Here is a 16229-nt window from a genome sequence, read left to right as displayed (position 1 = left end):
ATTATCTTGTAAAATGAAAGAATAGACACGGCACTGCAGTAATTCCTCTAAATAGAAGGAAATTGAGGGGGGTGGGGGGTGCATGGAAATGAGTACTTTGTATTACTAGTGAGGACTGGTGGATAGGAGAGAAAAATCCCACAATCATTTACCACTCGTATGCACGAGCACAAGTCCTGTTTTCCTTGAATGAACGAGTTTGGTGTGAGAGGACCTTTACAGTCGTATAGAAAACAGAGGAGTTAAGGCTGGCCAGAGAACCTTAATAGATCTGTGCCATCGCTCCCCTACTGCTCTGAGAGAAGCCTGTCACGTAGCATGTACATGCATTTAGGCTTATTTACCTCGATTCCCGGCGGCTGGCTGACAGGCACGTCTCACTGCTGGAGATACAACATCGTTGTCTGGCAACCCCTCGATCAAAGAGGTTTGCCGAGTGGCCAGCACATTGCAAAGGGTGACACAGAGAGAGGGAGCGCTGCAAATGCAAAAGATGACAGGAAAAAAACATCTGCATCCATTTATCACAGGCCTGCCCTTCAGTGTTCATAACCTGAACTTCAATTATTAATCCTCATTTTGATCTGCTGGTCGATGGGCCCCGTGGCTCCTCCAGATACATGCATTCATTACTCCTCATCCTCAAATTGAAGATGAAGACAAGAAAAATATGCTGCAAGTCTTATGACCTTTCAATTTCTAAATTTTGGAAGCAAATTGGGATCAATGACATATCGGAGTGTCCAGTCTGGCTTTTATTAATGGAGTTGAAAATCCAGAGGCAACTTTTCTGTATTCCAACCTCTCTTGTTTATATTGTGATGCTTATAGCTATTGCAAATGAAACCGCAGCATTACTAAATAACTTAATATCCTCGTGGAAACTCATTAAATATTTACCTGTAGATCTCACACAAACAGTTCTCATCCTGGAGCTTAAAAAACAAAAAAATGCTCACATCTAAAGAGTGGATTTGTTCACGATTGTCACACTTAAAGGTTACCTGTGATATCTGAAACGCAACATTGGGTTGATCGTTCCATCTCAGTATCATTTGTTGATTCAAGTGAAATTGCATTTTATTCAGTTGGAAGTGTGTAAATGTAAAACACCATCCTCAAAGATGAAGATCTAAAGCTGAAAAGTACCATATTATGAGCATTTATAGAGCGAAGATTGGTATTTATTTGAAACATGAACACACGGTACCAAGAGAAATACAAAAAAGCACTTTCAAATCAAAACACGTTTGAACATCAAAAAAAGAAATCAGGAAACAGTCAAGTCCTCTTCAATTTCCTTCCGTTTTCTTGTTGTTTTTAACTCTGCATTTGATCGTCCTACACAGCAAATCTTTACCCATCACTCTGAAATGGATCACGTAGTCTAGTCTGCACTTTGGTGGTAGAGGGACGGGTGTCAGGATTTGTCGGGTGGCACCACATGTCGAGACATATTGAGGTTTTCACCTCCAAAGACAGCTGTGTGTGTTCTATACATTCTGTTTTATTGACCTCTGGTCCAGTACATTGCTTAATAAAATACAGAGGCTATAAAAAATATTTGTTCACTAGTTCAGCATTAATGACTCCTATATTTGTGTATATTCATAAATAATTTAATACATAGATAAATAGATATTCTGTGTGTGGATTATAAACTTTCATAAAAGCTTCTTTTTTTTTTCAGTAATACAGGAGTGACTATAAATGCTGAAATGCCCGAGGGCTGCTGTCCGACCCTGATGTCCGGTAGACTGGGCGAAAGGCCGAGAGTTTACATGCGGCTTGGCGCTGGTGTTTCGTGCCAATGTCCCCTCTGACCGGCGTGCCAGTCTCTAGCTCCGCTGGCACTCGTTCTTGCTGCAGGTGGCCTGACGCTCAATCTGCCATGTGCCCTCCTCGTATGTGCAGTAGCAGATTGTACACTCATCAATCTTCACCTCTCGGCCGGCCGGTATCACTGATGTGTCCGCGTAGCAATTTGGCCCTGTAAATGGTACGAGAAAAACAGAGAAAGTGTAGAGCAAAACAGAAAACAAGCCTGATAATACTTCTCAAAATGGAATCTCACATTAGCCTCATATATTTTTAATGGGTTTCTTTTGTGTTGTCAGCAACATGTCACATTATTGAGGTCAGACTCTGAACACTGAAGATGCATGATGTGCTTTGCTCCTTTGATTTAATCATAGACTGTATATAAGAAGTGCACGTAGTCACCGTGACGTCACCCGTTGGTTTGTGGACTGCAGTTTTGAAGCCTCGGTTGCGTCCGAAATCCCACACTATTATGCTATTTAATACACTAAAACGGTAGAGTATGTCTGAAACCTTATATGAAACCAATAGTACGCAAATTGCAAACTATTTCCGGTGAAAAGATACAGTATGCAAATAAATATCCCACAATGCAATGCTGTAATGACAACAACATCCATAACAGACGTTGACGGACAGCTCTACTACTTGATAACGCTTTAAGTGTAAGTATAAGATTTCACTTTGATAGACATAATATATTTTTAAAATTAGTTCAGACTTTGATTCTCACAAATTTTCGTTTTGGTGACACGAGGTTGGCACGGATTACCATGGTTACACGTCTCCAACTGGCAAGAAGGCTTTCAGGAAGTGACGATGTAAATTACTGCTAAGTGCGTCTGAAAAGATATATGCTATACTGTTTATTTAGAAAGAAGTATGTTGAACACATATTGGGTATGTAGTGCATAGTATGAGATTTCGGACAAAGCCCTCGAGTTCGGCATTTTGGCCGTCACCATCTTATTTTTTCGCAACCAGAAGTGACACGTGAGGGTGGAGCTAAGTACAACCGAACGCTGAATAAGACATTTTTAGGTGACCAAAATGTTAATATTAACTTTCATGGACTGAAAACACACTGTGAAAGGGTTAAAGTTGTAAGACGAAAACACGGACAACTCCCAGACCGGACAACGCCGTGTTAGCGACCTGTCAATCACAAGGTAGCCACACTCAAAAGCATCCCCTGCTTTATGGTCTATTTGACTCTAAATGCAACATAATTTACTAAATGAACATCATGTTGTATTGAAGAAGACTTGAAACTAGCGATTGAGACCATAAACTCATGTTTACAATGTTTACTGAGGTAATAAAACAAGTGAGAAGTAGGGTCATTTTCTCATAGACTTCTATACAATCAGACTTCTTTTTGCAACCAGAGGAGTCGCCCCCTGCTGGCTATTAGAAAGAATGCAAGTTTAATGCAGTTCTGCATTGGCTTCACTTTTCAGACCTGGAGGTTGCCCACTGAATTTAATTTGCTGTGGGAACTGTGCTCTAAATGAACAGAAACTTGATGATTGTTAGTGTTTTATTGTTCAAATTCTGAGTTGCGTACAGACACAGAGACCAGAAAATTCCTCCTTATGTTGGTATAGTCTACCAGTGTCATTGAGGTTGCACTTGCACTTGTTATTCTTCTGCGACTAGACCCACCAAGGGCACTGTTCAATGTGGAAAGTTGCATTCTAAGGACTGAACACAATTCAAAGTCACATCCCTTTGTGCTGCTCAAAGGATGTCAATCAGTTTGAAATCCATGAATTCACAGGCGCCCTTGTCAGTTTGGACCCAGGTGCAAATTCTGCAGTTGTGTGAATAGAACATCTTGCTTGTTTTTTAGTTGATAAACCAGTAACATTAAACATCAGGACAAATAACCTGTGAATCAATGCCTTGACCCAGACATGGTACTATTGCAAACATTTTATTTCACATTCACTAAGTGCCGGGGGACACTTTATAACCTCTGCCACAACCACCAACATGTTGAGTCTTTAAATGAACAAATGCCAGTGCACAGATTGGAGGCAGCTAGTTAGTTGAGATAAAGTGAGACTGTGTAACATTTGAAAGGAGAAAAAACACAGTGTTTCTCTTACAAATGAAAAGCGGACTTCATAAACTATTAAAGACACCCTGCAGTCCAATTATACACTCCCTCTTGTGTGACCAGTAACCTATGGTGGCTAACAGTAGCTAATGTACGCACTGGGAATTGCTGTGTAAGTGACATTATTGATAAAGAGTGTTTCTGGCTAATTAAAAGTGTCTGAGTTTTCACTCAGTCTTGTTACACAAGTCACATGATCAACAGGAAGTAGTATTATTTGGGAAGACCAAAAGTAATTTTTATTTTTATTTTATAAAGAAATTTTAATACAGTTGTTACACAGAGTATACATGTTCCGTTTCTTCATTATAAAAATTGTAGTAAATATATTTCACATTATAAAAATATAAAAATAAAATGAATTATACAACAAATAACAAAATAATATTAATGAAATAAATGAATAACAAAAAAATGGGGTCTGTTAAACAATTGGAGTAAATTTGAAATGTCTAAATAATCTAATAGTTTTTGCCAATTCATAATTTCTGAGTTTTAAGTTTTCAATAGTCGTCAAATAAGTTTTAAAATCAGTCAATTTAAAATATAAAAGGAGGGTATTTTTTTTAAGCCATATCACTTTATGGATATAATATTTTACTAAGATATTAATCAAATTAATTATGTAAGTTTCATCTGCTGAAAAATTGGAATTGTTAAAAGTGAGTAATATATCAATCTTTGTTAGTATGATATCTTTTTCAAATATTTCTTACTCTATTTTCTGTATTTTGTATCATATTGTAAGTCTGACTGAGAATGTCAATCTCAACGTACAGTCCTAAGTTATTTCTTAGATGGTTTTTTTAATGAGACTTTTGTTAAACCATTTGACGGTGCTAAGTGTTTTCATGCTCTTAGCATTGATGTGATGTGGCTACAGATCATGTATTTGCTAATGCTGTGCTAAAAACTCAACCTTGTTACTCATATGAACCATCTTCCACTTAGTAACCTTGTAAAATATATATACAAAATGGCCTGAGATTGACCATTACACATTTTTAATAGTTAAACGTGTGTTATTAGATACAGTGCTGTAAAAAGGGTATGAAGAATGAAGCTTATTTTTGAAAGGCACCAATGCCTGGGTTTTTATTGTGACCAGAGTTTGTTCTTTGCATTTTAAGTTTGCCAAACGTTCATGCTCAACAACTGTGGTTATTTGGCTCTGGTTGTTACCAGTACACAGAGCCCAGAGCCCCATTCAGGCTTTTATGGCCTTCGTTCAACGGTGCATGTTGTAGTTTATTTTATTGGTGTTTCCAAAAAGCTGAAATATGGATTTAAGGCTAAATTATACAACTGCTCTTGCTAATAAAATCTGAGTACCACATAATTTCAACAAGAAATATTACATACATTTTAAGCTGAATTACATTAATGCTCTGACAAAGTGGGAACATTTTAATAGAGACATTCATTTAGATATATGAGTAGATGTATATAAGATATAAGAGGATATGAGCAGAGTTACCCAGCTGCATATTTCAGTTTTCCACAATGACCGATGAAAGAAAGCCCTCTATGTGAAAATACGTTGTGGAACGAAGGCCAATGGGACACAAGCTAATGGAAAGTAGGACAGGACTTCAGTTATTGTTTTACTGCTACTTTTAGTCGCCATATATCTGTTGCAATGTCCACATTCCCATATGGAGTTCAGTGCTGTTAGACATCTCCTGTTGTTGCTGGAGTGCAGGCAGTCAAAGAAGAGAATGAACACGAGAGACCGAATGCGCCGCCCTTCATTTCATTTCTCTCAGTGGAAAATAGGCTCTCACGTCTGAGGCTTTCATTGATTGTTTCCCAAAATAGTCATATAAGAGGCACTGAAAAAAAAAATACAAATACACATTGAGATTTGTGAGCAGGCTCCTGCTGGCGTCAGTGGACATTTTCTGACAGGATTTCATTCACATTTAACATAAAGAAAATGACTTTTTGACTGGGGTCCCTTTTAAAAGTGGCATTAGCTGTTTCTGACATTTTCCCCTCCAATCGACCATAAAATCAGCACAATATGTACTTATCTGCTTATCAAAATAGATTTTCCATTGGCCATCATTACCATGCTCTTCAGACCACTGAGTCACCACTCATGGTTTATGTAGAGGAGTATTTTCACGCTGGAAGGCCGAGCTCCCGTCAAGAAAGAGATGCATCCTGGGATTACTCTGAATTATTAAAGGGGACCTATTATTCTTATTTTCAGGTGTATACTCGTATTTTGGGTTTCTTCTCGAACATCTTTACATGCTTTAATGTTCAAAAAACACTCAATTTTTCTCATACTGGCTGTGCTGCAACACCTCTTTTCACTCTCTGTCTGAAACGCTCTGTTTGAGCTCCTGACCCGCCCTTCCAAAAAGCCCAGTCTGTGATTGGTTAGCCAAATCAAACTCTTTGGACTCTGCTCCAGCTCCGCTCTAACTAGCTTTGTTTGAGGGCGAGCCAAAGTAGCTGCTAGGCAGGTATTATGCAAATGTGTTACTTGGTGACATCACCACGTTACGGAAGAAAACTCAACAACGCTACCTCATGACAAGTAACCGTGGCAGTGCTACTTTTGGCTGAGTTTTCTCTTCCATTCTCTGGTAAACTTGCGGTGGCGACGCGTTTTGAGTTCAGGCTGGTGCACGCAAAGGGTGCACGAGCAGGGAGGCAGGGAGGCATCTGATTGGTTCTTTCCAACTGGACCACGAGGCAGTGAATGGTAGACGTTTTTACAGGACTACAGCAGCTACAGATGACGGCTCTTTACCGGCCCTTTTTCAGAGCTCTTAAGTAATGGATCGCTGTCGGGGTGTAAAGACCACTTCAACCAATATAACAAATAGTATATACCGGAGAACATCGTCAACCCTGCCTTTAACGATGGTCGGTTATCAGTTAAAAAGATTCTGAATTAGTATCCCTACACTAAATGGAAAGGGAAAAGGCACAAAAGCATAATAGGTCCCCTTTAAAGACCCGATTCACATGATTATATCCTTCACTGCCTTGTTGTGGGTTTCAGACATTTAACCAGAGTTTTAATTAATTGCACTCACAAATTTGATTCCATGTTCAATGTGCACGTGAGAGGTATTCAAAGGTATTTTATTCCACACAAGTAAAGCAGAAATCTTGCTGAAGGCAGCCTCCCTGCAAGTGTGACTTCAAGGTTGGAATGCACAGAGTGGGAATTGTGCATAAAAACCAAATTAAGCACTGTTACACAGTGCTTTAATATAGTTCTGAAGTGCACCCCAAGGGACTTCTCTTTTTTTTATCATTTTGCAGGAAATTGGATCTCACTAATGGAAATTTTGATGTTGAAGGTAGTTGAGCCCGGTAAGCCGCCAAGAGACGTGCAAAAAAAATGAAGTACCACTGGAGCCTGGCTTATTTTTGCTGCTCTGTTCCATCCGTCAACATTGCAAGTAAGAAAGATCCACTTGCCAAGCCGACAATACTAAACATAAATGTCTTCCTTGCATCACCTATTACCGACTTTGGTACTGGGTGTGATGGGAAGACTTTTGTCTTGTGAAAGTGCCTCTGTCCTCAACCAGTGGCTGGAAAAAATAAGAGCTCATAAATCATCCATTATCTCTGAAGTCGCACTGCAAACTATAAACACTGCGGGAATTGCTTCCCCAACATCAGGTACAGCATAACAATGGCTATTTTCTTTAGACTAACAAGGTCTTGAGCCACTCTGTTGTATAATTAAGATGCTGATAAACGGGGAGTCTCTCAGCTGCAGCCACCACATTTCATTGGACGGCGGCACCCGGGAGGAGCGCACTGGCACATCAATCAATGTGAACAGTTTGCAGAGGCCTGTCAAAATTTCAACCCTAACACATTTATAAGTCTTCAGATGAACACGCACACACCCTGTCGGAATAACAACTCATCCTGTGGCCCGGGCGGCTGTCGCTACTGATTCATCATCATTAGCGGCATTTAGAACACAGTGTCTCGAATAAAAGACGCATATGTCAAGGATATGCTAGGAGAGAAAAATGCGAAAAATAACCGTGCACTTTACAGAATATATCAAAAGCACTTCCTCCCGGAGCTGGGATTAAACCACAGCCTGTCATTCACAGTAGCATGACACTCGTCTGTGTTAATTAATGCATGGATGCGGCGCCACTGAGCTCGCTCATTGCTGTCACCCTGTTATTCTGCCATTCATATAACACCCACCTTTTTGTCATTGCTTCATTAATATAATATATCCCCCCGTCTCTCCATCACTCTCTGCCTCTCACTCCCTGTGGCAGAAAGAGGTTTTTATAGGCACGTCAGGTTTCACAAGAGCTTTTCAACAACAGGCAGAGACAAATGGACTGTGCATGTGCATGAACAGTTGGACCCAAACTGTCACTACAGCGTGTTAGAAGTTGGCATGGGCAGCGTGTGAAAAACATGGCCATTAGCACCTGTGGCGTTTGGCTCCGTATCAGCGCCAGATAATGGACAGGGAAACGAGGACACATCCCGATCATCACACATTCTGAGATGTTAAAAGAAAAACCTGCAGATCTCCATTATAAGGTAATGGAAAGAGAAGAATAGCATAAATCACTCATCTTAATGCATTTCTTGAGTACATTTGCATTATAAATGCAGAATAAATATGACCTTGCTTTGGAAAGACAGGAAGTGGGAGAACTTTGAGGGGATGATTATAACAATATGAATAATTTCTTCCAGAGATGCTGGTTCGGACTTTTAAATATGAACCACCACGCATCAAAGCTGCAGTTTTTTTTAATGAAGTGCCACCTCATGTGAATGTTTATTTGCATATGTTGTCTGCGGCGACTGCGCCCACTGATAATCTTTGTGGCTGAACAACCCAGCTGCACACAGGCACGACTGTCACGACCGATGTCCTTCACAGGGACGGAGCCACAAACCCTCGCCAGCCATCACAGCGGCGTCCAGGTGTCAGACTTCACTGAGAGATTTACTTCAACCTCATAAACAGTATATTTAAAGCTTTGACGTCAATCCCGTTACTGACTCTCCGTTTCTGTATTGTGAAAAAATGTATTCGGGAGTCACATTAACGTTGACTTTCATTCAGAACAAAATGAACAAACCGAAGCTGAAAAACCTCAGTGACCCAGCGGTACTCTAATTGTTAAGACATTGTGTGACTAATTATTAGCTTCATCACAACGACCTTTTCTCCATGGAAAATTGCCTTTAGATAATAAAATATAGCTGTGATGAAAGAATTAAACCAAAAGGTGAAAAATGAAGAAAGAAAGAGAGCATTTAGTGAATTCATTGAATGATGCAAAATGTCCTACTTTACCAGTTTATCTGAAAAAATAAATCAGAGTACGCTTCAGTTATTATTCCTGATTACATCATGGCCAACATTGTGTAACATGTTACAACAGACACCTCATACTGAATTCATTACTGGTCATCAGTATGTTTGTTGTATACTGAAGTAACTTAACAATTTAAAGAGAAGCAATCGTTCTGTTATTAACTGTTTGCGAAACAATTTGCACGTTTGCCAAACTCATCAGGTATTCTTCATCCTCAAATTAGTTTCCCTTGTATAAGAAAGGCATACTGTGTTTGAAAATGCAAACATTGGAGCATTGTCTTAGAACAAATAACATCCTTATTACGTTTTATATTTATAATATTGTACTATAACATTAGGACTAACTTCCCCCTCTATAGTACACGAACAATGCTGCAGTTTTATCTTCATGTCCTCTATGGATCATCAGCTGAAGAGGGTGCAACCTTTAAGCCTGGGACAAGCAGCATTAGCCTCATTTTTCAACCCTGTCTCCTGAAAATTACATTCCCAGACAACTAAACTCATTCTCTGTTACTTTTTGTACAAATTGTAACAAAACAGAATAAGAATGCAACAAGACCACTAGGTTATGTTTAGTAAAAGATCATAGTTTGGCTTAAAATAAGTACGTTTGTTATGTAACTGAAGTATGTAACGTTAAGCGTAACATTAAAATGAGTCAACGTTGACTTTTGGTTTCACACGGGACACGAACAGCAGTGTCCTTGTTGAAAGTCCTGTGTTTGTTTGACCCATCCATCCACACCAACCTCCTCCCTACGCGGACTTATGCCTGACATACTCCTGCGGCTGTGCGCCTATGCGTTCTGTGTGGACTGAAGCTTGGTTTACGTTCGCCGTAGTGTCCCCGGTGCAAGGGTGCGTGAGCCAAAAATGACATCATCACGTATTGTGTGTAAAGCTGTTGCAGCGCTTGGTCACGCACCTCTGAATTTTTGTCTCTGTCAAATAAAGGTCAAAAGCCAAAAAAATAATCTTAAAAAAAATTATAATAATAATGAATAGAAAGATGGCTAATTCCTTTGCTCGTTGCTTCGCGCAAGTATAAACAAAGCTTCTTATTTCTCGTGTGCGGCAGGCATATATATTACTGCGGTGGATTTTGTGTAGCATGTAATTACTTTTTGATTTGGACCCATCCATCCATCTTCAACCGCTTATCCGGGATCGGGTCGCGGGGGCAACAGCTCCAGCAGGGGACCCCAAACTTCCCTTTCCCGGGCCACATTAACCAGCTCTGACTGGGGGATCCCGAGGCGTTCCCAGGCCAGAGTAGAGATATAATCTCTCCATCTAGTCCTGGGTCTTCCCCGTGGTCTCCTCCCAGCTGGTCGTGCCTGGAACACCTCCCAAGGGAGGCGCCCAGGAGGCATCCGTGCTAGATGCCCGAACCACCTCAACTGGCTCCTTTCGACGCAAAGGAGCAAGGACTCTACTCCGAGTCCCTCACGGATGACTGAGCTTCTTACCCTATCTCTAAGGGAGACGCCAGCCACCCTCCTGAGGAAACCCATTTCGGCCGCTTGCACCTGATTTGGACCCACAGTTTTCAAATCCTTTGTCAGGCGATCTTTAATTTATTTGATAGGCGTGACTCATATAGTTCCATATAAGTCTGCAAACCATCTCTGTGGCTCTGCTCAAGCTTTTCCGCAGAAGTATAGATTTTGCAGAATTTGTTTAGAAACGTATTTGTGATAACGTCAAAACCAAACGTAATCTGGGACAAAATATGTTTCCCTCAAAACGTGATTGACAATACAGTTTTGTCGTCTGGGAACATCATTTTTAGGAGACCGGGCTGCAGTTTTTTTTAGCATTACATCATAAATGTAGCAGCTCAACCCGGTATCACAGGAAGGTGCATAAATAGCACGACATTACAAGAACATTCTGCGTGTCATAAGGACACATTTTAGGCTTTTTGTGTGTCATGTGTATCGCGCTTTTTGCGTGTCTTTTGTCCGCCACACAACAAAACTACAGTAACGTCCGCAGTTAGGTTTAGGCAACAAAACCACTCACTTAGGTTTAGGAAAAACGTCACACAAACGTCACTAAAAAACATGTGACAAACTAACGTGATTTACAAAACAAAACATTGTTTCAAATTGTGATTTTTTTCAAAAAATGACTGTGAATTCGATGGTAAATTATCATTATCATCATGCTGTCATCGTTGTAAACTATTTGTGAACAGAAAGCTTGACAGCCGTAGCAACAGTAACTAAAGGAAGCAGGGCTTAGCGAACAGTCAATTAGAAAGGAGCAGTCGTCTTTTGCATTTATTGACTGTTTGCTACGCTACTGCTTTTCTGTGTTGTCAGGATGAGATGAAGGCTGCTTCAAATTGACAAACCAAACCATTTCACATCCATATAAACAACTTCCCTTTCACTCTTTTTATGTATTCCTTTAAAAAAAACAACCTGCCACATCTTTAAAGGCGCTCGATGAATCATGCCTCTCTTAATTTAAATGAGTCTCTGACCCTCTTGGCAACCAGGCTACCATGTCTCGTGTTGCTCTATTTGAAGTGATTCTGGCTCGGGTTCAGGCTGTTTATCACACCTCCCACCCCCCAACCCCCCAGATTAGTGTTGACCCTGTCTGAGTCTGGAAGAGCACCACTTGTTTCCTCACGCGTTGCCAAGGCGATACCCTGCAAGAGCAAAGGACAAGAGGGAGGGAGCCGCGGCTTCTCCTGCATAGATTGTGTTTTTTTCTGCTGAGCATTCTTCAAAAGCAGATGCTGCGAGAGAGAAACACTTAGAATTTACACCTATATTGTAGAAATAAAAAAATAACACTTCAAGTATAGAGAGCATGTTTTCCCTCTTTGACTTAGGTGTTCTTTGCATGAGTCAATATTGTTTAATTAAACTTTACGGTGGCGAGCGAACAAACTTTAGAGGGTATGAAACCATTTAATTGCAATGTGTTCCAGTGCTTTGAGATAATGAGTAAAAAATGATGAGAACCTGCCTCCATTCACAGCTGTTCTTTGATATTCATGAACAACTGTCTGGGGTGGATGTTAGCGATACCTCTCGCTTTCATCTTCCTCCCCTGGCTCTTCCCCAAGTGTCTCCTCGCATACAGGCTGAATGACACATCTGAGACAGGGTGCTCTGCCATAAGCATTGATTTTGCATGCCTGAAAAGGCCGAGATAATGCCCGCGCATATTTGATGAACTTATCAAACATTGAAAATACTTCATTGTGATTTAAATCAATAGTGAGGGAAATGGCAAACAGGAGAAATGAGGGAAAAAGACGGCATGACTTGTTGAATTAGAAACCAAATCTTCCATTTTCTCTACTTTTCTGCTCTTTTTATACCTTTTTAATGCTCGCTCTTAAACTCTACGACACCGTTTTCTTTCCTTTTTAGTGGCGTTACACATCTGGTTGATTTTTTAATTCTTTCCCATTAATGAGCGGAGCTTTGATGTGACACGTCGGGGTTCCTGGGAGGTCTTAACATCTGTCTACGCCTCAAGCAACATCTGCAGACAAGACAAACAACAACACCTGAGCGGGAACTCTCTGACGACCTCCAGTAACCTTATTTTACATCATCAGTATTTCATCACGGAGATACGGCTGCGGCGCTCTCTCGTATCGAGCGCTGCATGATCAACGGTGGTGGGATGGGAGTTGACAATCAATGATCCTCATCATTTGAATCAAGGCGCTTGTAATACCTGGCGAAGAGGCGTCATGAATAAAAGACAAAGTGAAATCCGATGTGTAATCGTTTTGATATTGATACGAGTTGACGGAAGATCAGTAGTGTCATTTGGAGTGATGTCTCATTTACTTCCTTTTACGTCTGATTAATGTATCTTACAATTATTTGATACGGTATCCCCTATGTAGTTCATCATTTAACATATTAGGTTTACTTTAAGGTGTCGAGTCAAGCGTGAAATGAACTGCAAATGCAAAGAACAATTAAGCCTCCAAAGCAACATGTTTTTGATGGATTATCCCCGGACAGAGACCTCCATTTACTCCAGGTGACCAGCAGTGTGCAGAGTCTGACACTTACAGAGATGTTTGGTGATTACAGAGAGTGTTTACACTTCCTGTTTACAGTACACACACACTGACACCCCCATCGGCTCATTAAATCAGAGCCAGAAATATTCCCTGCCCAATAAGAGGTTGTTAAACACATTCTGCTACAACGATACTCAACTACAGCTCTGATATTCAGCCTGAATATGTCAAAACACCAGCAGGAGGAATGAGAAGTCTAAATGACTGGCATAAACCTAAAAATTTTTTTTATTTTTAACACACAAATCTCACCTGCTGCCGCTTTAAAAACATTGTAGCCTGACTGCTGCGCAAATGAGGTGTAAATGCTGCCAAAGGCTATTTCTGCATCTTCATAAATACCACTGTGTTCCTGTAGATTACTCTAAAAGAGTGCAGGACCGAGCTGACAGGTTGCATGACGATGTCGGAACAGAAATCTAATTTTAGCAAAGGGCCGTACAGGTGTATGTGCGACGGAGAATAATATGACAAATAGTGTTTTTCATTGCGTTGCAAAGACGCAAGTTGATTTAACGCTGTTAGATGACTGACAGTTGGCTTGTTTGGACATGACACTCTCCTGGTTGAATCATCACTACAAAAAAGGAGCAACTGTGTGTTAGAGATATCTGGTTCTTTGATATAAAATCAGCGGTACAACCTGTGTACATAAATAATTTAAGGGAGAAGTTAACTCCCATGGTGCATTTTCTGCAAGATATCTACAATCTGGAGCTTAAATTAATTTACTTTTGGGTTTTTGAATTAAAGGAACAGTGTGTAACATTTTGGGGGGTATTAGCAGAATTGTAATATTATATTCATATCTATGTTTTCATTAGTGTATAATCACCTGGAACTAAGAATCGTTGTAGCTTAGAACAGGGGTGCCCAAACCTTTTGCCTTGGAGGGCAAAAACTAAAACTTAATGGTGGTCCATGGGCGAAGAGCAAACACTATTGTATTGTATTGTATTGTTAAGATGCAAAATGGTACTAGGATCCAAAGTTCCCTTAATTGAAATGCCTTTTGTCCGTTTGCCACTGTCTCTGCCTTTCCATTTTTTTGTTACCTCACTCGTGCCAAACTGAATTCCTGCATGCGCAAAGAGTCACTCTGCCTACCACGCTCAGATTATGAAAAACAATTAACAGCGATTAGTAATATAATTTTTAAACATAAATCTAAATTTGTATTTTCCGCTAGAAACATCTGGTGGGGAAACTTTGGCCCGCACCCCACTTTGGCTCACCCTGGCTTAAAATGAACCCTTCATATCTACATAGGGAGCGGATCCTCTTCACGGAGTCCGCAATGTTGCTCCGCAATGTTTCTACAGTAGCCCAGAACAGTCAAACCAAACACTGACTCCAGAGAGGGCCATTCACATTTTTACGTTACCTGAAGGCCACCGTAGTTCTCCGGCACGCAGAGTGCAAAACCGTGGTACCGCCAGCCGCCGTCTGACTTCCGTTGCTCCTAAAGTAGTGTTATTATGGTAAGGATGGCCTCTGAGCGAGGAGAACGGCGTTACCACGGTTTTGCACTTGGCGGCTCACATTACCGCAGTCATGGAAAGGGAGGAGTGAGCGGAGGGGTACTCAGTTGGTTGCAATCTGCAACCACACCACTAGATGCCGCCAAATCCTACTAACGGTACCTTTAATTCAGCAACCACGCTGCCATGTTTTGTTAACAAATTCAATGACAAAGCCTCTGCCTATTTCCTCTGCCCTTTTCTTCTTTTTTCTTGTATTATGTAGAGCCGTCCGCCACGCCAGGCTGACAAAAACAAAGATGAAATGCTTCAAACTTAGGGCCATAAGATAAACCTATGGTGTTGTTAAATCATTCCCGAGACTCCTGTGTTTCTATGTTGAGGAACGTTGAGGATATCAATAAGAGAAATGGGAGTGGGGTTACAATACCTGTTACCTGTATTAAACACTCTCTGCCTGGTTATGAGCACACATATTTCAAACTAGACGCCCACAAGTTATAGTGCAAGTTTAGAGAGCTCCTCCAGAGACACAAAAGACATTATACAACTGTGTTCACAGGCTGAGTACTAACCTTGATGAGTAAGCTGGTCTCAATGTGTAAAATCGGTGTAGTGCCACTTAACTCACAGACAGTATTTCTTATTCAGACTGTGACAGCATTAGTTGTGGTCAAGTAGCTTGCCGTCTTAACCATGAGCTCTGTTTATTGAATGGTAATGTGTGGTAATCTTATGGTAATCGGGACTGATGCCATCTTAAAACTGCAAATCCTTATCGGCTGAACGGGCCCGTGGATTTGGTGGGACTTTTGAATTCAGATCTCTTCCGTCTGCAGCATCTGTGCACATCCTGTACTGTATCTACATCTGTCTCCTGGACTGATGTGCCTGCGAATGTAACCCACCAATTCCAATGTGCATTTCACAGGAGAAAATGTGGAGCGCTGCCCAAACTCTGAACAAAGCACTTTCAGCATGATCAATATGTGCATATCTAAAAAGTGGGTGAGCAGCAAAAAAAAAAAAGGGAACAGAGGAGCAACAAGTATTCCCCGAGATTACAACAGGCCAATATTAATAGAGTGAGAAACGCTCCGTGACTACTAACTCAAGACTTTTAATTTGAGTGGGACAACCTCTGATTCATAACTAGTCATGAAAATTCATTACATGCAAATGTTTATAATGCGTTACGATTCAAAAATGATACATGAATTATCCTAATGTGATATTCTGGATGTAATTATAAAGAACTAAGTAGATGGTAGTGCTTTATAAGGCGTTTTGTGGACATTTTGTGTATTTAATCCAGTTAAATTATCTCCTTGATATATTTTGTGTCGCTTTTGAGGCTAAACCTTTTAGTAAACTAACTTGCACAATCCGTTA

At 40.5% G+C, this 16229-nt stretch overlaps 1 protein-coding gene across 1 annotated transcript in view; it reads right to left on the bottom strand.

The window, feature by feature from the left end:
• Nucleotides 1–1153: 1153 nt before the first annotated feature.
• Nucleotides 1154–16229, bottom strand: part of vwc2 (von Willebrand factor C domain containing 2) — a 29440-nt gene continuing 14364 nt past the window's right edge. The window contains exon 4 of the mRNA XM_074646820.1: nucleotides 1154–1990. Coding sequence (XP_074502921.1) covers nucleotides 1839–1990 — 152 coding nt within the window. The 3' untranslated portion in view covers nucleotides 1154–1838. The remainder of the gene's footprint in view (nucleotides 1991–16229) is intronic.

Source organism: Sebastes fasciatus, chromosome 9 (assembly GCF_043250625.1).
Source record: "Sebastes fasciatus isolate fSebFas1 chromosome 9, fSebFas1.pri, whole genome shotgun sequence".
NCBI lineage: Eukaryota > Metazoa > Chordata > Actinopteri > Perciformes > Sebastidae > Sebastes > Sebastes fasciatus.
This window is presented reverse-complemented; position numbering and strand designations above follow the sequence as displayed.